We start from the raw sequence: 25,416 nt of genomic DNA, 5'->3' as shown, positions 1-25,416 counted from the left end.
TTTAAAAAGGCCAAATTAGAGCTGTGTTCGGAATGGTATGTTCACTTCCTTCATTTTCTTCTCATAGTCCTCATCAAACGCTCCTGCCTGCTCAGGTGTAAAGTGATTTTTCCAATCACCAACTATTCCTGTTGACGACATAAGAAAACTGTTAAACACTTTAAAGCAATAAAACAAAGTTTAGTTCCAGTATGTAAATAAGGTAATGGACAAAGTCAAAATACGTAATTTTCTAAGAACAAATGTTTAAGTGTGTCAAAATTCCCACATGAACCAAAATGCAACAACTGTGGGCTTTCTTTACGAACCAAAAAATTGGGTTGTAACTATCAAATATTTGTTTAATATACGGAACAAATCTGATAAGGGTTGATTTCCAACAGTGTAATAAAACACAAAGACAGTATTTGCTGATTAAACTAGCATGAATAATAGTGTTGGTGTGTGAAAAACACTGATTTATTTCATGTGTCTGTGTGTTAACATAGTAAAATTCTTCATCTTATCTTAAAAATTACGATTATACTCGTATTTTTGTAACTAAATTATAAAATTCTAAATATTATATATAAAACATTTTAATATGTATATAGTAAATATTATATATATACATATACTGTATCTATGTATGTATACATATGTGTATATGTATATATATGTATGTATGTATATATATATATATATATATATATATATATATATACTGTATATACTGTACATATATATATATATATATATATATGCACATTTTTTAAAATAAATTGCAGTAACTCAGTTATCCTCTAGATGTTACTGTTACTTTCCACTGGACTGTTGTGGTCCTCAATTTCTTGAATCCAAATACTACCTACGGTGGCCTGGAAGTACAGGTTTTACATTTCATTTAACATAATATACAATTGCAGAAAACTAATTAACAAAAGACAAATCAACTTACATGTACTCAAACCAAATGAACAAAAACAAAATAAACCAAATTGACAAAAGACAAAATAATTGTTTAAACAACAAACATTCAGAAAAAGATGAGTTGAATTAGCTGTCAATCGGATTTGGGACATTCCCTTTCTGGTTTCTGTATTTTTTGTCTGTTTTTTTCCCTTTTGTAATTTGTTTTCTGATATTGTTAATGTTGTCTTTTGTAATTCGGTTTGTCTTTTGTTATTATGGTTTGTGTTATTGTAAATATTTTTGTCTTTTATGGTAAATGGTAAATGGGTTATACTTGTATAGCACTTTTCTACCTTCAAGGTACTCAAAGCGCTTTGACACTATTTCCACATTCACCCATTCACACACACATTCACACACTGATGGAGGGAGCTGCCATGCAAGGCCCTAACCACGACCCATCAGGAGCAAGGGTGAAGTGTCTTGCTCAAGGACACAACGGACGTGACGAGGTTGGTAGAAGGTGGGGATCGAACCAGGAACCTTCAGGTTGCTGGCACAGCCACTCTGCCAACGGTCCCACGCCGTCCCCTTTTTTTCATTTGGTTTGTGTAATTAGTTTCATGTTTTGTTTTTTGTTCATTAGGTTTGTGAAATTAGTGCATGTTCATTTTTTTTGTTTAATATGTTTGTCTGTTATACATTTGGTTTGTGTAATTGTAGCTTGATTTGTGCCGTGTTCATTTGTTTGTACTGGTAAATTGTTTTGTCTTTTGTATTTTGATTTGTGCTTTTTTTGTCTTCTGTTGGTTCAGTGTGTAATTGTAAGTTGTTTCCTCTGACGTCTCTTCCAGGCAAAAGGTAGGGTTTTTGATGAATGGTAAATAAAAAATGTGTTTAGAATTGTACCTTTTCTCATAAAGGTAGAGCGGGAATGGTCAAAAACTGACTCTGGAATGAAACTGTAGTTGACCGTCGGGTTCGCCCTCATGTTCTTGAAGGACGTCAGCTCCACAATACGACTGATGACATCATCAGAAAGCGACAAGTCCAGGTACCTCATGATGCGCTCTATTTCACGTCGAGGATTCTGGGCGTAAACATGGGTGAACAAATCTGCATGTACAATGAAAGCTTCTATTGCACTTATAAAGCATGCAACCCCTTAAAGCAGGCCTGGGCAATTATTTTGACTTGCGGGCCAAATTTAGAAAGTATATCTATTTTTAGGAACACTAATACAAAACCTCACAATAATGTCTGATTGAATGCTAAAAACGTTATGACAGACCGCCTTAAAAAACAGAATGACATTTTATATTTTTTTACTGAATGAGACACCCAGAATGTACATGAAAATAAAAAATGTGGGATTTACAATATTAATAACTATGAAGGCTAAAACACTGAATATTGACAACATATGAACGTCATATTTTACAATCAAGCGAAACGCAACAAAAATGCAACAAACACAGCGAATTATAAACATCCATCCATCCATCCATCTTTTTCCGCTTATCCGAGGTCGGGTCGCGGGGGCAGCAGCCTAAGCAGGGAAGCCTAGACTTCCCTCTCCCCAGCCACTTCATCCAGCTCTTCCCGGGGGATCCCGAGGCGTTCCCAGGCCAGCCGGGAGACATAGTCTTCCCAACGTGTCCTGGGTCTTCCCCGTGGCCTCCTACCGGTCGGACGTGCCCTAAACACCTCCCGAGGGAGGCGATCGGGTGGCATCCTGACCAGATGCCCGAACCACCTCATCTGGCTCCTCTCGATGTGGAGGAGCAGCGGCTTTACTTTGAGCTCCCCCCGGATGACAGAGCTTCTCACCCTATCTCTAAGGGAGAGCCCCGCCACCCGGCGGAGGAAACTCATTTCGGCCGCTTGTACCCGTGATCTTGTCCTTTCGGTCATAACCCAAAGCTCATGACCATAGGTGAGGATGGGAACGTAGATCGACCGGTAAATTGAGAGCTTTGCCTTCCGGCTCAGCTCCTTCTTCACCACAACGGATCGATACAGTGTCCGCATTACTGAAGACGCCGCACAGATCCGCCTGTCGATCTCACGATCCACTCTTCCCTCACTCGTGAACAAGACTCCGAGGTACTTGAACTCCTCCACTGGGGCAGGGTCTCCTCTGCAACCCGGAGATGGCACTCCTAACCCTAACCCTAACCCTAGCCCTTTTGTTTTGCCTTTTGTGCTACGTGCATGTCTTTTGTTTGTTCATCGAATGATTTATATTTTAAATAAATCATTTTCCTACCTGCAAGCTGTGTCCGAAGCCGTCTGCATCCTTGGGAGAACCACGCCCGCATCACGATGCGTCCCGGTCGTCACAACTCCACCCTTTTCTGGGCGAGAACTATGGACTCGGACTTGGAGGTGCTGATTCTCATCCCAGCCGCTTCACACTCAGCTGTGAACCGATCCAGTGAGAGCTGAAGATCCTTGCCAGATGGCGCCATCAGGACCACATCATCTGCAAAAAGCAGAGACCTAATCCTGTAGCCACCAAACCGGATCCCCTCAACGCCTTGACTGCACCTAGAAATTCTGTCCATAAAAGTTATGAACAGAATCGGTGACAAAGGGCAGCCTTGGCGGAGTCCAACCCTCACTGGAAACGTGTCCGACTTACTGCCGGCAATGCGGACCAAGCTCTGACACTGATCATACAGGGAGCGGACCGCCACAATCAGACAGTCCGATACCCCATACTCTCTGAGCACTCCCCACAAGACTTCCCGAGGGACACGGTCGAATGCCTTCTCCAAGTCCACAAAGCACATGTAGACTGGTTGGGCAAACTCCCATGCACCCTCAAGGACCCTGCCGAGAGTATAGAGCTGGTCCACAGTTCCACGACCAGGACGAAAACCGCACTGTTCCTCCTGAATCCGAGGTTCAACTATCCGGCGTAGCCTCCTCTCCAGTACACCTGAATAGACCTTACCGGGAAGGCTGAGGAGTGTGATCCCATGATAGTTAGAATACACCCTCCGGTTCCCCTTCTTAAAGAGAGGAACCACCACCCCGGTCTGCCAATCCAGAGGTACCGCCCCCGATGTCCACGCGATGCTGCAGAGTCTTGTCAACCAAGAGAGCCCCACAGCATCCAGAGCCTTAAGGAACATGAAGGGTAAAAAAATGTGATCTATATCTGACATATCGGACATCCCTAATTATCTGATATATATCTGATATATGTGATATATCACTAAGCTTTAGAACTTTGTTGTAAAAATCTCCTTCCACGTCTGTCCCTGACACCCGCATTTCAGGCTCTGGAAACACTCTGTGGAAACGCTCCCCACCCATACTGCTTGGTGCCTCGTCTGAGGTGCTGTGACTTACATGACCATAGTAACTAATTAAATGACCATAGTAACTAATTAGATGACCATAGTAACTCATTAGATGACCATAGTAACTCATTAGATGACCATAGTAACTAGTATATCATGCAGATTCCAAGCATTGAAAGACTTAGTATAGTTGAAGACTTAGGGTCATTAGAAAACGTGACTGCACATCATAATGACAGCTACACTTTACATCTTAAACATCTAAATAAATGATTTGGGAATGTCCGGCGGGCCAGATTGAAAAGCTTAACGGGTCGCATGTGGCCCCCGGGCCTTAAAGGTCTACTGAAATGCGATTTTCTTATTTAAACGGGGATAGCAGGTCCATTCTATGTGTCATACTTGATCATTTCGCGATATTGCCATATTTTTGCTGAAAGGATTTAGTAGAGAACATCGACGATAAAGTTTGCAACTTTTGGTCGCTGATAAAAAAGCCTTGCCTGTACCGGAAGTAGCAGACGAGTAGCGTGACGTCACAGGTTGTGGAGCTCCTCACATCTGCATATTGTTTACAATCATGGCCACCAGCAGCGAGAGCGATTCGGACCGAGAAAGCGACGATTCCCCCATTAATTTGAGCGAGGATGAAAGATTCGTGGATGAGGAAAGTGAGAGTGAAGGACTAGAGGGCAGTGGGAGCGATTCAGATAGGGAAGATGCTGTGAGAGGCGGGTGGGACCTGATATTCAGCTGGGAATGACTAAAACAGTAAATAAACACAAGACATATATATACTCTATTAGCCACAACACAACCAGGCTTGTCTTTAATATGCCACAAATTAATCCCGCATAACAAACACCTCCCCCCTCCCGTCCAAATAACCCGCCAATACAACTCAAACACCTGCACAACACACTCAATCCCACAGCCCAAAGTACCGTTCACCTCCCCAAAGTTCATACAGCACATATATTTCCCCAAAGTCCCCAAAGTTATGTACGTGGCATGCATATAGCGGCACGCACGTACGAGCAAGCGATCAAATGTTTGGAAGCCGCAGCTGCATGCGTACTCACGGTACCGTGTCTGCATATCCAACTCAAAGTCCTCCTGGTAAGAGTGTCTGTTGTCCCAGTTCTCCACAGGCCAATGGTAAAGCTTGACTGTCATCTTCCAGGAATGTAAACAATGAAACACCGGCTGTGTTATCCGGCACACCAGTCAAGCGGTGCATTCTACGGCGGGGGTGCGTTATCCGGCACAACACCTGCCGCAATACACCGCTTCCCACCTACAGCTTTTTTCTTTGCTGTCTCCATTGTTCATTGAACAAATTGCAAAAGATTCACCAACACAGATGTGCAGAATACTGTGGAATTTTGCGATGAAAACAGACGACTTAATAGCTGGCCACCATGCTGTCCCAAAATGTCCTCTACAATCCGTGACGTCCATAGGTGGATTAATGAACGGGCCTACCGGGCCCAGGCCCAGGGGGCCAGAGGCCCCAAGGGGCCAGGCCAACTTGGCCCCGCGGCCGCGACGCATGCAAAACTACTTTTGCAAAAATAATAATCTTAGGCCCCAAGGGGCCAGGCCAACTTGGCCCCGCGGCCATGATCCATAGAGGGTCAGAGGCCCCAAGGGGCCAGGTCAACTTGGCCCCGCGGCCGCGACCCACAGAGGGCCAGAGGCCCCAAGGGGCCAGGCCAACATGGCCCCGCGGCCATGATCCATAGACGGTCAGAGGCCCCAAGGGGCCAGGTCAACTTGGCCCCGCGGCCACGACCCACAGAGGGTCATAGGCCCCAAAGGGCCAGGCCAACTTGGCCCCGCGGCTGCGACCCACAGAAGGCCAGAGGCCCCAAGGGGTCAGGCCAACTTGGCCCCGCGGCCACGATCCATAGAGGGCCAGAGGCCCCGAGGGGTCATGCCAACTTGGCCCCGATCCATAGAGGGTCAGAGGCCCCAAGGGGCCAGGCCAACTTGGCCCCGCGGCCACGATCCATAGAGGGCCAGAGGCCCCGAGGGGTCATGCCAACTTGGCCCCGATCCACAGAGGGCCAGAGGCTCTCAATCATTATTATCAAAGCTAATTCTCAAATTGGATCACACAACCTCACTCACATATTCTTTATCAATTATTAAAGGTTGTTTCTGAATTTTGATCACAGAACTTAATGCAAATATTCTTGATTGATTGGCAAAGCTCATTCTCAAATTTTGATTACACAACCTTACTCTGACAAATTATCATTATCAAAAAGCTCTATCTCGAATTTGGATCACAGAATCTCACTCAAGTATTCTTAGCTGTGCCCCTCCCCCATCGAGTCTTTCATAAACCGGTCTGTTCTTTTAGAATCTCCTCATTTGGTACTTTGAACTCGTGAGTGACTGCTCAAAATTTGGTTTCCTTTCCCTCAGTTCAGACTCAGAGATAATTTGAAATCATTCCACAAGAAGTTTAACGCGCACACACACACGACACACACACACTTGAGTTGAGCATTACTTGGAAATTCTTATATTTTCCATTTTGCTGTTATTATCAGCATCTTCCCATTTTGTCCTTTTCTTTCAAAAAAGTTTACAGTCTGACATTTGTCACTGCTGTCAGTTAATAACTTTTTGGTCTTTGACCCATTTTGTCATTTTCTCGATTCGATCGTCACTGACCACTCTCTCCTGTCTGGCAGACATCGTTGCTGCCATCATAGCCAGCAAGCTGCCTGCAGATAGCAACATTTTGGTGTCCTTTGTGAAAATATTTAGAAAGTAGACAAAAGTACACAAAGTTGTACAACTATTATCTTTATGATCTTTTTTTTTGTTTGTTTGTTTCTCTGTTACTGTGTGTGGCCAATTAAGCGACTTTTGGCCATACCTGGCTGGTGACATTTAGCGACTTTCTGGTTGTTGTTAAAATTAATAATAGCAACAGTTCTCTTCATCTTAATGCAATTTATTGTGTCTGTCTCTCCACATTTTGCCATTAGGTACTTTGAGCTCTTGTTGGTCAGTCACTCTAAGGTACATTGTTGCTGCCATCATAGCTAGCAAGCTGCCTGCAGATAGCGACATTTTGGTGTCCTTTGAGAAATATTAAGAAAGAAGACAAAAGTACAAGACATTGTACGATTACTATCTTTTTAAAAATTATTTGTTTCACTGTCAGTGTGATTGAGCGACTTTACCGCTAGATTTCGCGTCTTTTGGCCATACCTGGCTAGCGACTGAAAACATCATTTAGCGACTTTTTGGTTGTGAAGATAAGTGGTAAAAGCAGATCTGCCTGTTGGTCTTCCCACATTTTGCCATTTGGTACTTTGCACTCTTGTTGGTCACTCCAAGGCATTTGTCCCTGCCTTCAGCTAGTCACTTGGCTCTTTTGGAATTTATTTCACTGTAATTGGCTCTCTCTTTCTCCTCAGTACAAATCAGTCTGTTCCCTTGCCATTCATCACTGACCACTCCGCTCTCCTGTCTGTCAGACAGTGTTGCTGCATGCAGATAGCTTGGGGTCCTTAGTGAAAATATCAGAAGAGAAAAGTACACAATTATCTTAATCATCTTTTTTTATTCACTGTCAGTCCTTCAGTGAGTCCCAGTGTGTTGGCGATTAAGCAACGTTGGCATTCGATTTAGAGACTTTTGGCCATACATGACTGGCGACTCAAAACGTCATCTAGTGACTTTCGCTGTCTGAGTTTAGCATTGATTGGAAATCTGTTATCAGTTCTTATAGAAATCAGCTGATTTCTGCTTTTGACTGTTAATGCTAGATTGCTAGTTTTGAAAATTGCATCACTCATACACACACACACACACACACACACACACACACACACACACACACACACACACACACACACACACACACACACACACACACACACACACACACACACACACACACACACACACACACATAGTTGGTTAAGCTGTTGTGATAGGCAAAGAGCCAATGTGCACAGAAAGAAGGGAAATATGGATCATAAACGTCTAAGTGGAGGAGCTAGAAAAAAAATTCAGCAAGAAAAGAAAAAAAAGGAATCAGTTTTACTTGAGAGTGTTCCAAATATCTCCAGCTTCTTCAGTACAAAGACATCTGCTGAAAGCAATTCTATAAATGCTACTGCAAATCAGCTAAGGTTAGCAATGCACCTGAGCTAGCATGTAGCTCCCAAGATCCTGAGACCACTACAAGTGTACGCACTGAACCAAATGCTTCGGATGCTAATGATTCAACCAACTCAGCAGTAGCCAGTTGCTCGGATGAATGTGAGGTCACTGCACCTCTGGACAGCATAGAAAATGAGTTGAATCTTTCTTCAACACCATCTACAGTGACAACTCTACCTAGTGATACCGCTAAATGGGCTGATACCCTCACTGAGTCAATGAAGGAAGTTCTTATTCAAAGAGGTGCAAAATCATTTCACAACCGTCACAGCCATTATCCAGCTTCTGTGAGGAACAGTGGGCTAGGAGGCAAAACCCGATGCCTAAACAATGAACATTTTACTTCACACCTGCCCAATGGACAACGAGTACAAAGAGAGTGGATGATGTACTCTCCCTCTACTGGTAATGTTTACTGCTTTGCATGCAAACTGTTTTCCCCAAAAACGCATTCTTTTGTGACAGGCTATTGTGATTGGAAACACTCAGAAAGATTTGGTGAACATGAGCGAAGTGCTGAGCACATAACCTGCATGCAAGCAGTCTTGAACCGCGCCACAGGTGCCACAGTTGATGCAGACCTGTTCAAACAGTTTCAGGCAGAGAGCAGCTATTGGAGGCAGGTGTTACAAAGAGTTGTTGCAGTCATTAAATTCCTTGCAGAAAGGGGCCTTGCATTTAGGGGTAAAAATTAATCGTTAGAGTCTCCTCTCAATGGGAACTACCTTGGTATTCTGGAGGTCCTGGCTGAATTTGATCCCTTTCTAAAGGATCACATCAGAAAGTTTGGGCAGATGGGTCGAGGTAATACCTCATATCTGTCCTCCACCATTTGTGAGGAATTCATTGAATTGATGGGTGCAAAAACCAAACAGGCTATAGCAGATGAACTGCAAGCAAGCAAATACTACTCTATCATTGTGGATTCAACCCCAGATTTATCTCATGTGGACCAATTGACATTCATATTCCATTTTGTTAGCAAAGAGGGCAGTGTTGTTGAACACTTTGTGGGTTTTGAGCCCATTACTAGCCATACAGGTGAAAGTTTGGCTAACTGTGTCATGTCTGTGTTGGAAAACCTAGGGTTAGAGCTGTCAAATTGCAGGGGGCAGGCTTATGATAATGCCAGCAACATGTCAGGGAGGTATAATGGGTTGCAGGCTCACTTAAAGAAAAGCAACCCATTAATACACTATATTCCATGTGCAGCTCACTCTTTGAATTTGGTGGGAGTCAACAGCATTGACAGATGTGGAAATGAAGTCTCTAAGTATTTTGACTTGATTCAGTCTATTTACAACTTCACAACTGCATCCACACACCGATGGGACAGGGTATTTGGCAATTCCAACATAGATCTCACACTTAAAGCTTTATCCAACACGCGTTGGAGTTGCCGTGCAGAATCTACCAAAGCACTGTGGCAGAACTACAGTAAAATAAGAGCAGCACTACAGGGTATTTCCACTGATGACACAGAGAAACGAGACACACAAACTGAAGCTGACAGTCTAGTGCGGAAGCTGGATTCACTTGAGATGGCCTTCATGGCAGGCTTTTGGGACACTGTTCTGTCCAGATTTCAGGCCACAAGTCTGCAACTTCAAAAAGCAGACATGGACCTTGGTACAGCAGTTAGATTGCTGGAATCTCTGCGCACCTTTGTTCTCTCCCAAAGAGATCTATTTGATCATTTTGAGCAGAAAGCCTTAAACATGTTGGGTGGCACCCCATCTTACAGGGCTGAACGGACGAAGAAACGTAAAAAGTTTGCTGATGAATCAGCATCCCCAGATGTTGTGCTTGAGGGAAGGCAACTGTTTCAAATAGAGACATTTATTGCCTCTATTGATCAACTGAGTTCAAGCCTTAATCACCGTCTGGAGGCCTACAAACATCTGAACAATTTGTTCAGTGTCCTTTTCTCTTTGGATACAGAGTCCAATGCTTCAGTCCTTCACAAGGCCAAGATTCTCACTGAATCATACTCATCTGACCTCAATGAAAGTCTTGGACAGGAGCTTATACAGTTCAAATCTTTTATACAGCTCAACAACACTGATGAGGAGAGGACCCCTTCAGGACTGCTCAAAACAATAATACATTTTGGACTACAGCCTACGTTTCCTAATACATACATTGCGCTACAGATTTTTCTCACTCTACCGGTCAGTAACTGTGAGGGAGAACGCTCATTCTCTCTTTTGTCAAGAGTCAAAAATGAGCTGCGCACCAGAATGACTCAGAAAAGATTAAATGCGTTATCTCTAATGGCAATTGAGAGTGAGCTGACAAGAGAGTTGGACTTCAATGATGTGGTGGATGATTTTGCGAAATTGAAAGCACGAAAGAAACCCCTTGCTTAAAGGTGCACTGTGTAAGATTTTTAGGTTGTTATTTCCAGAATTCACCCATTCACTAATGTTAGGCTACCTGTTTTCATGAATACTTACCACCACCATAAAATTCTAAGTATCCATTATGACTGGGAGAATTGCACTTTCGCCATTTCTGGGAACTGTCTGTCACCTGGATTCTGAAGATAGGATTGACTTTAGGCAGAAGCTTGGTGTTTTCTCTGGCAAACTGAACCTCAAGCTTCATTCTCTGCAGCTTTGCATTCTTGTTCAGACTTTCATCGACAAGGAACTTTTCAACTTCCCCACTATCGTGAAGGGGCCACCAAAAGATTTCAGTGTGTCCAGCATGTCTAGTCTCTTCTTCTCCTGTCTTTGAGCCATCTCTTGTTTCTCGTCAGCCCAACTCTCGAATTTTGCCTTCATGAGTTTACTCCAGTTGAGTTCAACCTCTCTTTTTGCTTGAGCTGCTGCCTTGAAACCTCTGAAGCTCCTGGCTCTTCTGTAAAATTATTGACCTATTGACTGTGTTCAGTGTGCCCAACTTCTTCAGTCTGTAGTCCACCTTGCCACATTGTCTCTCCATCCCAATGTTGTGCACAGGGGTGCCATCAATGTTACTAGCCTGTTCACTGACAGGGTCCGTTGGGAAGGTCTCCTCATCCATCCCATAGTCCATCCTCTGCCTGGCCAGGACAGTCTTCAGATGGGGCAGCATGAGATTTGTCAGCTGCTTCACTTCATCCAAGTATTCGGCAGCCACGTCTGACACTGAGTTCAGGACATGTCCAGTGCCTGTCCAGCCACTATAGCATTCTTGCTGTCTACATCCAGATCCACCATGAAACTCTGTAGCACTTGCTCCATCTTCATATCGGCCTCCGCCAACCGCATCACTTTATTCATGGCACTGCTGAAGCCCAGTGTAGTGTGGGTGCCACAAAAGATCTGCCCTGCTGGTTTTTCCAAGTTGTTCATCTCTGCCAACAGCTTTGAAAAGCCTTTGTTGTGCTCTGTGCTGTCAGTCATATGTGCATCTACAAGTTTATAAACATCCTCCACATTGACTCCTCTGACCGACGCCAGTATTTGGAACCCCATATCCACTTGCATTTCCATGTCCTCAGTGGTCTCTCGGTGAATGGGTAAGACAGGCAGAGGAAATGGGCTATCTTGACCTGCATGCAGCCCTTGTACCATGAACTGGCCTACACCTTTCTTTGTGGTGCTCTCCGATGCATGTGTTATCATTTTACCTTTCTCCTTCTCCTCCTCAAGCTTTCCCACAAAATAGATACAGACTTTGAGCCTCAATTTGCTGCACAGCTGCCGTTATGCCAAAGTGTTTTCCTAAGATATTATTTTATTTTTAATGATAGAAGGGAGGAAAAGGGGGCAAAAATCATGTCCAATTTAGTTTTTTGGGTGGGGTGGGGGGTTTATTTCATGATAGGTACCAACTTCCAATACATAATATCTCTCAAATGACCCAATGCACCATCACTGAAGTGGGCATAATCATTTTCCAAAATTTTTATTTTTAGGCCATTTATCCCCTCCCCCTACCTGTGTCTGTGTGAAACCTGTGCTTGTCTGTGTGGTATACCTAATAGTGTGTGTGCAGTATGTGCACTCTTCTGTACAGTACAGTGTGCATGTCTGTTCACAGTATACAGTATTTCTTGCATAGTGCGTGCGTGTGTGTGCGCGTGCACGCGCGGGGTTGAGGGGCCAAGACCATGTCAGGCCCAGGGGGCCAAAATTTCTTAATCCGCCCCTGGTGACGTCATGCGCAGACGTCATCATACCGAGACGTTTTCAGCAGGATATTTCGCGCGGAATTTAAAATTGCACTTTAGTAAGCTAACCCGGCCGTATTGGCATGTGTTGCAATGTTAAGATTTCATCATTGATATATAAACTATCAGACTGCGTGGTCGCTAGTAGTGGGTTTCAGTAGGCCTTTAATTTGCCCAGGTCTGCCTTAAAGGCACCTCACCTCGTTCATGTCTTCATAGAAGAGGAAAAGGATGTTCTTGTTTTCTCGCTCCTTCCAGTAGCCTTTGACATGATCATACCAGGATCCCCACGGCACTGCAGGAACAAACAGGCAGGTAATTTCAACCATCTAATATTGGACGTTACTGGTGCTCAAACCTAAATCTAATGGGGAAAATGTACAGGTAAGACACAATCACACATAGAAAGAAAGTAGCAGAAACGGTGGTGCTTGCAAAGCCAAATATGTTTGAGACGGTACAAAAGGATCAACATTCTACCTACCCTGTCCACACATGAACTTTTGGATGTAGCCTTCCCAGGGTCCAGGCTCAGGGTGAGTGAGATTCATGTGATTAAAGTGGAAGTAGCTCACCAGGTTGTCCTTAGCATTACGAGCCACATAGATAACCTTCATACACACATCATATAATAAATACGTGGTTGTTAGTCCTCATCCCTTCCATCAACTTACTTTGCACTTGTTTTCCCAAAAGCCCTTTGGAATGAGATGAAACTGCAAATGTGTCTTAATGACTCTTGGAGGGTCCATTGTCGCCAGCAAGTCAAGACCTGAGGATTTACAGCAAAGAGTGAGTTCACTGCACAAAACAGGAGCGATCCTGATGTGTGTCTCTGGTCTAGTCATCCTCGTCCGGACAGAAGGGTGACGGGCAGTGCGGCTGGATAAAAAGAACTGAACCAAAAAGTTGCTTTATTACAAGCGAGCGTCATTATGCAGGACTGCAGTTCCTGGAGGAGTTCAGGTCAAGAAAATAAGGCACTCCTAACTTGGAGAAGCCAAACCATCAGTTTTTATATCCTGCCTTCCTGTCTGTGTGTGTGTGTGTGTGTGCTAAGTCAGGACAGCGCATCCTGACTATAAAAGGAAAAGTTTTTGTGTAAGTGTTTGAAAAACAACTGCTCTAAGTCATAACTTAAATGTTGGCGTTGAGCTGAATGTGTAGTCTCTTCTCAAGGATAGGGCTATCACTTTTGCATTCCAAAGTCCTAATTAGGGCCTCTTTCCTACGAGAAGTGATCCAATCCACCTGCGAATATCAAACTAAGGGGCCTTATCTTATTATGTGCTCAAACTGAAATACCACTATTTAATTAAACTTGGTGGTTTGCTTTCTCCAAGATGAATATAAACATTCACCATATGCAAAACATAATATGAGATCATTCATTCACTTCGGTCCACACACCTGACGGGATGCCGACTCGAGCGAAATTCTCAAGGAAAGGCGTTCGGACCGGTATTGGGGCTCTTCCGCAGATCTCAAGATCGCCGTTGTGTAGAAGCAGATCCACTATCTCCAGGGTCCATGTGGTCCCTTATCACAAAACACTAGTCATGTGAAGGCAAAAGGAAGGAGCGAACACCACCAGTGTCACTAAGCCTGTTTTTGGAGGCTTCTTCTTAAAAAATGCACATCAAATCCAGTGAAAGGTGTCCCTGCGTTTCTTCAGTGTGTTGTTATTTCTGAAATATAAAAGACAATATAACATACATCCCTAAACAGTAATCTATTTATTTATATCTGCACCTTATTGCTTTTTTATCCTGCACTACAACAAGCTAATGCAACGCAATTTCGTTCTTATCTGTACTGTAAAGTTCAAATTTGAATGACAATAAAAGGAAGTCTAAGTCTCTCTCTCTCTAAGTTTCTAATTTCAATTTGTTAGTGTAGAGAATAACAACATCACAGAAAATCCAATCCACATTTGTCATCATTTGAAACCCACAAAGTCAACTAAAACAGCCAAAAAGAAACACGCAAGAAGGTAATTTGGGGGAAAGACGCAGGACCCTGCACTCTTTCAAAATACTTTTTACTGTCCAAAATATATGTTACATTATTAGGCCATTAGACAACCCTGTGTTTATTAGAATGCCTACAAGCTCATTGACTGGAGTTGCACATTTATCCACACTGTCACTCTATTTGGCCTGAGTATGTACATATTGTATGTGTATATGTATATATACACATATACAGTATGTGTGTGTGACTGTGTATACTATATTTATAAATATATATATATATATATATATATATATATATATATATATATATATATATATATATATATATATATATATATACTGTCAGCGCATTTAATTCATTTTACCTCACTGAATACCACTGATTTTCACGCGCTTTTTTGTCATACGTGTAGCGATTATAACAGACACATGTTTTGGCGTGTTTTATTATTCATAGTTTGCTTAACAGTAATATAATATTCTTATACGCTAAAAGTGACCAGACGTCCGAGATCAAAACTGGGAATATAATCCCAGAGAAGGGGAAAAAAAACGGTAAACTATTTTTAAGTTGAAGAAACAATATGATTAGGTTATATATACATATGCGTGTATCCGACATAAACAATGTATGAATACATTAGATATCTATATATCTTAGGGACCTATAGACTGTATCTCTGTTGCTTCAGCAGCAGAGAGTTTATTCTGTCTTGACACTTTGTATTGATATTTTCTATTACATTCTTCCCTTAAATGATAATGTTTGCAGTGATTGTTTTATATGTATTATTTTATGTAAGTCGCTTTGGATAAAAGTGTCTGCCAAATACTTCAACATATATAAACACCTGAAAGTCTTCATATCAGCTAAAACCACCAATCTGTTTCACTGGATTCAGAATAAAACCAAATTCTGTTTAACCCAACAATGTTAGTATTTGAATATTGTTACTTGAAGACTTATTCCTGGTTACAATTATACTGTTAAGAAAGTATTGTCTTATACTTTGCCTAAAATGAGAATGCATCATAATCAGTGGCGGCTGGTGAATTTTGTTCTTGGTGGGGCTGAAAGTTTGTAAACCAAACCCCTGTAGAGGCGTCATCCTCCCCCAGAAGATTTCTTTGTGATTTTCACATACAAATATTGAAGATCTTTGATCCTTCTCAACTCTGTGCTAATATTCTTTTCACAAAATACAACCAATAGTACGTTAATGTTAAATCTTACTTGTGAAAAGTAGTCCCCCGATTCCTATTTTCAACAGTCCGCTCATTTGAGCAGGAAAACGCTGTTTTCTACCTGTCAACTGTCAGTTTAGCATCTTTGTTTTCTACCTTTCAACTGTCAGTTTAGGCTGCTCGCCGGCTCCTCATCAGCACATGATGGCGGCCAAATTGCTCACGTCACAGCAACCAATGCTGCGTCTACTTATAAGACGTCTATGGTTATAAAGTCATTGCAAACACGGCAATCTGTTGCATCCACTGCAGTTCGCTACCTTATTCATACTTTTTGTCAAGTGATTTTTTTTTAAGCAGGGTTGCATGAGGTACCTATACATAACGTTACGTTAGTCAATGTATCACACACAGTAACGTAACGTTAGTCAATGTATCACACACAGTAACATTACGTTAGTCAATGTATCACACACAGTAACATTACGTTAGTCAATGTATCACACACAGTAACATTACGTTAGTCAATGTATCACACACAGTAACATTACGTTAGTCAATGTATCACACACAGTAACGTAACGTAACGTTAGTCAATGTATCACACACAGTAACATTACGTTAGTCAATGTATCACACACAGTAACATTATGTTAGTCAATGTATCACACACAGTAACATTACGTTAGTCAATGTATCACACACAGTAACATTACGTTAGTCAATGTATCACACACAGTAACATTATGTTAGTCAATGTATCACACACAGTAACGTAACGTTAGACGGCGGTCAGCAGCACCGCGTATTTTAGCCACCTACAAAAAGACAAACATAGTCAAATAAAGGTCAGTTAAAATGTATACTATATTAAGAATATGTGTACATATTACATAGGGTCCTGACATCTAAAAAGTACAACTCTGTTCATTGTTATGTTCATATATTTGTTATGTTTTTCATGTGTACGCACACATCAACACACATACAGTATGAGATGAGATCAATGAGATAAGGTAAGAACAGGATAGAAACTGCTGTGGAACTAGTTACAATGCAATATGCCATTGAAATACAATGTTAACACTTTTGTGCAAATAAGTACAGTTGCACTTGTTTTTTTCAAATGTGTTTATTCTGTAAAGGAATGAGTTACATGTTTAAAATGACTAGTTAATAGTGCTATTTTGAAGTGCAATGTCAGCACTATCTTTTCCCCTGCAATTTCAAATGCACTTGTTTTAATAAATAAATACAGCGTTTTAAAAGCATACACAGTCTGTGTAAATATATTAGTCTGTGGTTAAACGACTTGAAAGGACTCGAAACTCAAAATGCAGGACTTGGGACTTGACTTGAGACTTTCCAGTCTTGACTTTGGACTTGACTCGGACTTGCCCTGTCTTGACTCGGGACTTGACTCGAGACTTGAGGGTAAAGACTTGAGACTTACTTGTGACTTGCAAAGCAATGACTTGGTCCCACTTCTGTAAGAAGGTTAAAAACACAACAAATTGTGCGTGCAGCAGCATTCGTGAGAGAGGGGGAGAGACAGAGAGAGCGAGAGAGTTATGATAAACGTGCATGCGTCATCAGGCTCTGCTTTTTATCGATGCATTTATCAGATTTCATTTTTTATTATCTATAGCAGGGGTGTCAAAAGTGTGCATTATTGTAACATTTTCCTTGTTTTATGTGGCAAGTTGAAAGAACATGGTACCAGTTTGCTGTTTTTTTCCCAATAAAATACTGGAAAGGATAGAAATGTAGTCTGCGCGTGACGTCACGGATTGTAGAGGACATTTTGGGACAGCATGGTGGCCAGCTATTAGGTCGTCTGTTTTCATTGCAAAATTCCACAGTATTCTGGACATCTGTGTTGGTGAATCTTCTGCAATTTGTTCAATGAACAATGGAGACAGCAAAGAAGAAAGCTGTAGGTGGGAAGCGGTGTATTGCGGCTGACTGCAGCAACACAAACACAGCCGGTGTTTCATTGTTTACATTCCCGGAAGATGACAGTCAAGCTTTACCATTGGCCTGTGGAGAACTGGGACAACAGAGACTCTTACCAGGAGGACTTTGAGTTGGATGCGCAGACGTGGTACCGTGAGTACGCATGCACCTGCGGCTTCCAAACATTTGATCACTTGCCCGTATGTGCGTGCCGCAATGTGCATGTCACGTACGTAACTTTGGGGACTTTGGGGAAATATATGTGCTGTATGAACTTTGGGGATATGAACGGTACTTTGGGCTGTGGGATTGAGTGTGTTGTGCAGGTGTTTGAGTTGTATTGGCGGGTTAAATGGACGGGAGGGTGGAGGTGTTTGTTATGCGGGATTAATTTGTGGAATATTAAATATAAGCCTGGTTGTGTTGTGGCTAATAGAGTATATATATGTCTTGTGTTTATTTACTGTTTTAGTCATTCCCAGCTGAATATCAGGTCCCACCCGCCTCTCACAGCATCTTCCCTATCTGAATCGCTTCCACTGCACTCTATTCCTTCACTCTCACTTTCCTCATCCACAAATCTTTCATCCTCGCTCAAATTAATGGGGAAATGGTTGCTTTCTCGGTCCGAATCGCTCTCGCTGCTGGTGGCCATGATTGTAAACAATGTGCAGATGTGAGGAGCTCCACAACCTGTGACGTCACGCTACTCGTCTGCTACTTCCAGTACAGGCAAGGCTTTTTTATCAGCAACCAAAAGTTGCGAACTTTATCGTCGATGTTCTCTACTAAATCCTTTCAGCAAAAATATGGCAATATCGCAAAATGATCAAGTATGACACATAGAATGGACCTGCTATCCCCGTTTAAATAAGAAAATCGCATTTCAGTAGGCCTTTAATAAACCTGTACCTCTGACATAACTAGGGATGATGTTCGAAACCGGTTCTCCCGGTTGTTCGATAAGAAAAGAACCGATTCCATGGACTCAAATCCCTTTTTGAGAACCGGTTCCCGTTATCGGGAGCGCCCTCTCTCATCTGATACCTTCAACCCTTAACAGCCGCATGCTGTCCAGACGTCCGCTTTTCCTCCATATAAACAGCGTGCCGGGCCAGTCACCAAATAATGCAGCGTTAGACGGGTTTAACAATAGCCTTTACTCGAAGATGTCAAGAAATGCTGACACATTGTATGATCTTTTAATTGGTTTAATGACAACGTTAATTTCAAGCACACGCACACAAGTGAATGCAAAGCATACTTGATCAACAGCCATACATGTCACACTGACGGTGGCCGTATAAACAACTTTAACACTGTTACAAATATGCGCCACACTGTGAACCCACACAAACAAGAATGACAAACACATTTCGGGGGAATATCCGCACCGTAACACAACATAAACACAACAGAACAAATACCCAGAACCCCTTGCAGTACTAACTCTTCCGGGACACGACAATAACATCTACGGCTTTTGGAGCTCAGTGCACAACTGCACACACAACAAGAAGGAGATGAAGCAGAAGACCGAAGAAGAGACATGGCGACGACGAGTAAGAAGAAGAAATACGCTTGCAAGTTACAAAATGATTGGAAAAAAGAATTTAATTTCATCCATGACAGCTCAAACCCCGCCCCCGCAACCACGCCTCCAACCCCCCACCCCCAATCTCCCAAATTCGGAGGTCTCAAGGTTAGCTAGTATGCTGATCACTGACCCTTGAAAAAGAAGCTGTGGTTACTGTAGCAATAGGAATTGCTTGTTTGTGTGTTGTTTTTACTACATCATTGGAGAACGGGGCGGAGAGCTATGTGGAACGCTAATAGGCTCAGACACAAGAGTGACTGTTTCCAGTTTGATCACTAAGCTAGATGGACATTGCAACCCTAAAGTGAATGAAACCGTGGAAAGATACAGATTTTTTGCACAAAACCAAGCTGCTGGAGCATCAATCGACACGTATGTGACCGACTTGAGATCGCTGGCAAGTTCCTGCAACTTTGGGCAATTAAAAGATTCGCTAATAAGAGACAGGATTGTTTGCGGCACGCACAGCTCAAGTTGGAGAGAAAGACTACTCAGAGAGGACAAGTTAGATCTGGACAAATGTTTACTAATTTGCAGGTCAATGGAGATTTCCCGAGAGTACAGCAAAGCAATAGAAGGACATGGCGCAGAGGATGCAGCCAAGAACCATGACAAGAACTTGAGACTTTTTCTAGAAAGGTGCAGAGAAAGAAACATCAAGTTGAACGCGGACAAATTCAAGCTCAGGAAACAGGAAGTCTCATACATTGGTCATCTGCTCACGGCGGAAGGACTCAAAGTTGACCCAGAGAAAGTGCGCGCCGTCACGGAAATGCCTGTACCGACAAATGTGAAAGGTGTTCAAAGACAGGAAGGACTAGTGAACTATTTGTCCAAGTTTTACGAGCATCTGTCAGACGATTGTGAGATACTAAGACAACTCACACACAAAGAGAGTCAATGGGAATGGACAGATATGCAGGAAAATGCATTCAGAAGAATCAAAGACAAGATAACACAAGTTCCAGTATTGAAATACTACAGCCCGGAACAAGAGTTGACGTTACAGTGCGATGCAAGTGAAACAGGACTAGGAGCAGCTCTAACACAAGGAGATAAACCAGTGGCATATGCAAGTCGTGCTTTGACGATGACAGAAAGAGGCTATGCACAAATTGAAAAAGAATGTTTGGCTATTGTGTTCGGCATGGATAAGTTTCACCAATACACATACGGTCGTCTAGTAAGAGTGCAGTTGGACCACAAGCCTCCAGAGACGATCATCAAAAAAACACTGATAAACGCTCCTAAAAGAATGCAACGCATGCTTCTCAGACTACAGAAGTATGATCTGAACATCACGTGACATGCTACTCGCTGACACTTTGAGTAGGGCCTACCTGCAAAACGCCAACAAAAGTCAGACTGAGTTGGAGGTCGAATGTGTCAACATGGTTGATTATGTGCCAATCTCAGCTGAAAGAATGGACAATATACGCACAGCAACAGAATCAGATCCAGAACTACGAACATTGATCAAAACTATCCAAAAACAGTGGCCAAAAGACAAAAAAGGTCCACCTGTTGAAATAACGAACTTTTACTCGTTACAGGATGAACTGAGCACCCAAAATGGACTGGTTTTCAGGCGAGAGAGAGTCGTGATTCCAAACTCGCTCTGAAAGGACATCACTCAGCGGATTCACTCTTCTCACCTGGGAACAGAGGAATGCCTCAGGAGGGCAAGAGACTGCGTGTATTGGCACGGTATGAACAAACATATCAAAAAGCACGTTGCTAAATGTGACACATGTCGATCTATGGACACAAAACAACAAAGAGAGACACTACAGCCACATGAGATCACTACCAGACCATGGGCTAAAGTTGGAACAGACTTGTTTACTTTTGACAACAAAGAGTATCTAGTGACTGTGGACTACCACTCCAATTTCTGGGAGGTAGACTACTTGCCAGATACAAAGTCAAGCACAGTCATTCGAAAGCTGAAAGCTCACTTGGCACAACAAAACTTCCTCTCCTGGCTATCCGAAAAGTAATGGCAAAGCGGAATCAGCTGTTTAAACGGCCAAACGACTGATGAGGAAGGCAAAACTGGCTGGACAGGACCCCTATCTAGCCATTTTGGATCATCGCAACACCCCAACCCAAGGTTTGGATATGAGTCCTGCACAAAGACTCTTAAGCAGGAGAACAAGGACCATTCTACCGATCAGAGACAGCCTACTCGAGCCAAAAGTGACCAACAAAGGGTCAGGACTCGTGAAGAACCAACAGAGACAATCAAAATACTACAACCAAACTGCCAAGGACATGGACTCTTTGAAACCAGGTGATGTTGTGCGAGTGCAGCCTTTTGATACGAACACCTTATGGAGAAAGGCTACAGTGAGCACTCCACTTGGTAACAGATCCTATGCAGTGGAGCTGGACACAGGCAGTGTTCTCAGAAGAAATCGTTGCCATCTGAGAAAAGCTGTGGATATGCAACCGGACAGGTCAGAACAACCCCAAACTGAGACGAGACTCGACCCAGTGTCTCAAAACACTGAGAGCTCACAAACCACTACACGGCCAGGACGTGTGGTACAGCGTCCAAGACATTTGAATGACTTTGTGTGTACTTAGGATCAGAAAAAAATAAAAAAGGAAAGAAAGAAATGTGAACTGAGGTTTAGGTATGATGAGTAAAGGCTCTTATGGTTATGTTCTGAAAATAAGCTAAAGCTAAGGTAAATTGTTCAGTAACTAAAAGAAGAAGAAAAACAAAAACAAAGAAAAGTTATGCACTGTGAAACTGAATGCAATATTTGCTTTGCACTAAGAATGTTTTAAATAAGTAACAATTTGAAAATTCATACTATTTTGAGTTTGTATAGTAGCAACTTAAAGGTTAATTTTGTTGGATTCAATATTTGAAAATAATACTGTCTTTTTTAAAAGAAAAGGGATGTAGCAATAGGAATTGCTTGTTTGTGTGTTGTTCCTACCCGGAAGGTTTAGAGAGACGCTCCGAGAGAAGTGTGCTGTTGAATAAAAGTAAAGCTCAGCCGTCCAGTTTGTATAGTCGTTAAAGACAGAACAAGCTGAAACATAGTGGCAGGTACCACACCATCAAAGAACCTTACCTGCTTTGGGGTAAGTTGCAATGAGGAGGTCCGACGGATCAGGACAGAAAGCAGCGACGGCATCATAATTTTTGGCAATGTGGTCCGCAAGAAGAACTCCTTGGATTGGAATGAGGACAGAGCGAGGAATGATTTCATTGTTCTCTGACATAACTGCTATTCATTAAATGGTAGGGAGACTAAATAAATGCAAGATGGCTGCAGTGCATCCAACAAGTGGCTGGATGTTTACTAAACCTGTACACATGTGAGCTCAAACCATCTGGTTTAGTTTAAAACCAGTCTCTAACATGAGGCGGTTGGGATGTCCAAACTCCACCCCGCCCCCAAGCCACCTAGTTTGATGACGAGTCCTGTCAGAAAGACCAGATCATCAGGGCTGTCAAAATTAACGTGTTAATCAAGTGATTAATCACAAAGAAATACCGCATTAATCATGTACACACTTTGATTAATCATGCAATTAATTTACACCAACCACAACAACAGGCATCTCGCACCACAGAATACTCTGTGACACCACACTCTGCAGTGGAAGCATGTAAATAAGAGCGGCGTGTCATGAAAAGACAGTCAGAAAGCGGCTTGAAGATGGTATGAAAAAGCGAATCTATGCAAAATGTTGACCAAAGAACCACAAAAATCATAATACGACCCTTTTAAGTCACTGGGTAGCTGAGCAAGCTGCTTTGGGGCAGCACTTGTTATAGGGCTTGCTCAGAACAGAAAAACTTTTAAGGGGGGGGGGGCATTCATTTTTTTAGGGGGGCCCTAGCTAAAAATTAAGGAGCGCACAGACTTCTTAAAGCTGCAATGCTAGGGCTTTGTCTGTCCACAACTGATTACTACATGTAAGACAAACACTTTCATTCGTGGTTATTGTAACAATATGTGTTTGAAAGTATCTAAGCCTTTAATATGTCCAAAAAATGAAAGAGTTGACCATTTCTATGGTATTAATGAGATTGTAAAGGACTGTTGTTGATCCGAAATTACAAAAAAAAAACTATTTCTTGTTTAAACCTATACATACGATATGAACTGTTATTTGTTCACATACAAAACCCAAAACCAGTGAAGTTGGCACGTTGTGTAATTTGTAAATAAAAACAGAATACAATGATTTGCAAATCCTTTTCAATTGAATAGACTGCAAAGACACGATACTTAACGTTCGAACTGAGTAGCGTTATTTTTCGCAAATATTAGCTCATTTGGAATTTGATGCCTGCAACATATTTCAAAAAAGCTGGCCCAAGTGGCAAAAAAGATTGAGAAAGTTGAGGAATGCTCATCAAACACTTATTTGGAACATCCCAGAGGTGAACAGGCTAATTGGGAACAGGTGGGTGCCATTATAGGGTATAAAAGCAGCTTTCATGAAATGCTCAGTCATTCACAAACAAGGATGGGGCGTTGGTCACCACTTAGTGAACAAATGTGTGAGCAAATTGTCAAACAGTTTAAGAAGAACATTTCTCAACGAGCTATTGCAAGAAATTGAGGGATTTTACCATTTCTGGTCCGTAATATCATCAAAAGGTTCAGAGAATCTGGAGAAATCACTGCACGTAAGCGGCATTCACGTGACCTTCAATCCCTCAGGCGGTACTTCATCGAAAAACGACATCAGTGTGTAAAGGATATCACCACATGGGCTCAGGAACACTTCAGAAAACCACTGTCAGTAACTACAGTTTGTTGCGATATCTGTAAGTGCAAGTTAAAACTCTACTATGCAAAGCGAAAGCCATTTATCAACAACACCCAGAAACGCCGCCGGCTTCGCTGGGCCCGAACTCATCTAAGATGGACTGATGCAAAGTGGAAAAGTGTTCTGTGGTCTGACGAGTCCACATTTCAAATAGTTTTTGGAAACCGTGGACGTCGTGTCCTCCGGAACGAAGAGAAAAAGAACCATCCGGATTGTTACAGGCGCAAAGTTGAAAAGCCAGCATCTGTGATGGTGTGGGGGTGTATTAGTGCCCAAGGCATGGGTAACTTACACATCTGTGAAGGCATAATTAATGCTGAAAGGTACATACAGGTTTTGGAGCAACATGTGTTGCCATCCAAGCAACGTTATCACGATAGTAAAAGAGTGCAGGTACTAGACTGGCCTGCATGTAGTCCAGACCTGTCTCCCATTGAAAATGTGTGGCGCATTATGAAGCCTAAAATACCACAAAGGCGACCCCGGACTGTTGAACAACTTAAGCTGTACATCAAGCAAGAATGGGAAAGAATTCCACCTGAAAAGCTTAAAAAATTGGTCTCCTCAGTTCCCAAACGTTTACTGAGTGTTGTTAAAAGGAAAGGCCATGTAACACAGTGGTGAACATGCCCCTGTGCCAACTTTTTAGCAACGTGTTGCTGCCATTAAATTCTAAGTTAATGATTATTTGCAAAAAAAATTAAGTTTCTCAGTTCGAACATTAAATATCTTGTCTTTGCAGTCCATTCAATTGAATATAAGTTGAAAAGGATTTGCAAATCATTGTATTCTGTTTTTATTTACGAATTACACAACGTGCCAACTTCACTGGTTTTGGGTTTTGTAAGTCTACCGTTCTTAAATCCAATGTTTTCCTTTTTCTAGAATCTAAAATTTATTGTTTCCTTTTTAAAATGATTATGGATCAATACCTATCTCTAGGAAGGTACATTTGACGAGCACAGATCAATATACTTGACATTGAGGAATATAAATCAATGTATCGATCAATCGTTACACCTCTAATATATATACACACATATATAAATATAGACACAAAAATAGATACCCCGGCCCGTGGTCAAATTCTTTTAACCCAATATGGCCCCTGAATCAAAAAGTTTGGGGGCCCTGGTTTAGGTCATTAACACCACTAAATATAATATTGTAGTATTTGACACATCTTATGAAGTATCCTTTACACAATGATGTCCCTTTTTGATGCAGTACCGCCTAAGGCAGTAGTTCTCAACCTTTGTTCAGTGATGTACCCCCTGTGAATTTTTTTTTAATTCAAGTACCCCCTAATCAGAGCAAAGCATTTTTGGTTGAGAAGTAAAATACAGC

The 25,416-nt window shown here is 42.2% G+C and overlaps 1 protein-coding gene across 1 annotated transcript; it reads right to left on the bottom strand.

Moving 5' to 3' along the window:
• Window positions 1-15: 15 nt before the first annotated feature.
• Window positions 16-22,506, bottom strand: LOC133610138 (sulfotransferase 1B1-like). The gene is made up of 7 exons (XM_061966217.1): window positions 22,356-22,506; window positions 13,963-14,091; window positions 13,227-13,324; window positions 13,037-13,163; window positions 12,753-12,847; window positions 1,801-1,981; window positions 16-128 (listed from the first exon to the last, which is right to left on the bottom strand). Exons 1-7 carry the CDS (start codon window positions 22,504-22,506, stop codon window positions 16-18), a joined length of 894 nt encoding a protein of 297 aa, XP_061822201.1.
• Between the last annotated feature and the right edge of the window lie 2,910 nt (window positions 22,507-25,416).

The sequence above is a fragment of the Nerophis lumbriciformis genome, linkage group LG11, assembly GCF_033978685.3.
Source record: "Nerophis lumbriciformis linkage group LG11, RoL_Nlum_v2.1, whole genome shotgun sequence".
Classification (NCBI taxonomy): Eukaryota; Metazoa; Chordata; class Actinopteri; order Syngnathiformes; family Syngnathidae; genus Nerophis; species Nerophis lumbriciformis.
Note: the sequence above shows the minus strand (reverse complement) of the source record. Positions and strands in the feature narration are given on the sequence as shown.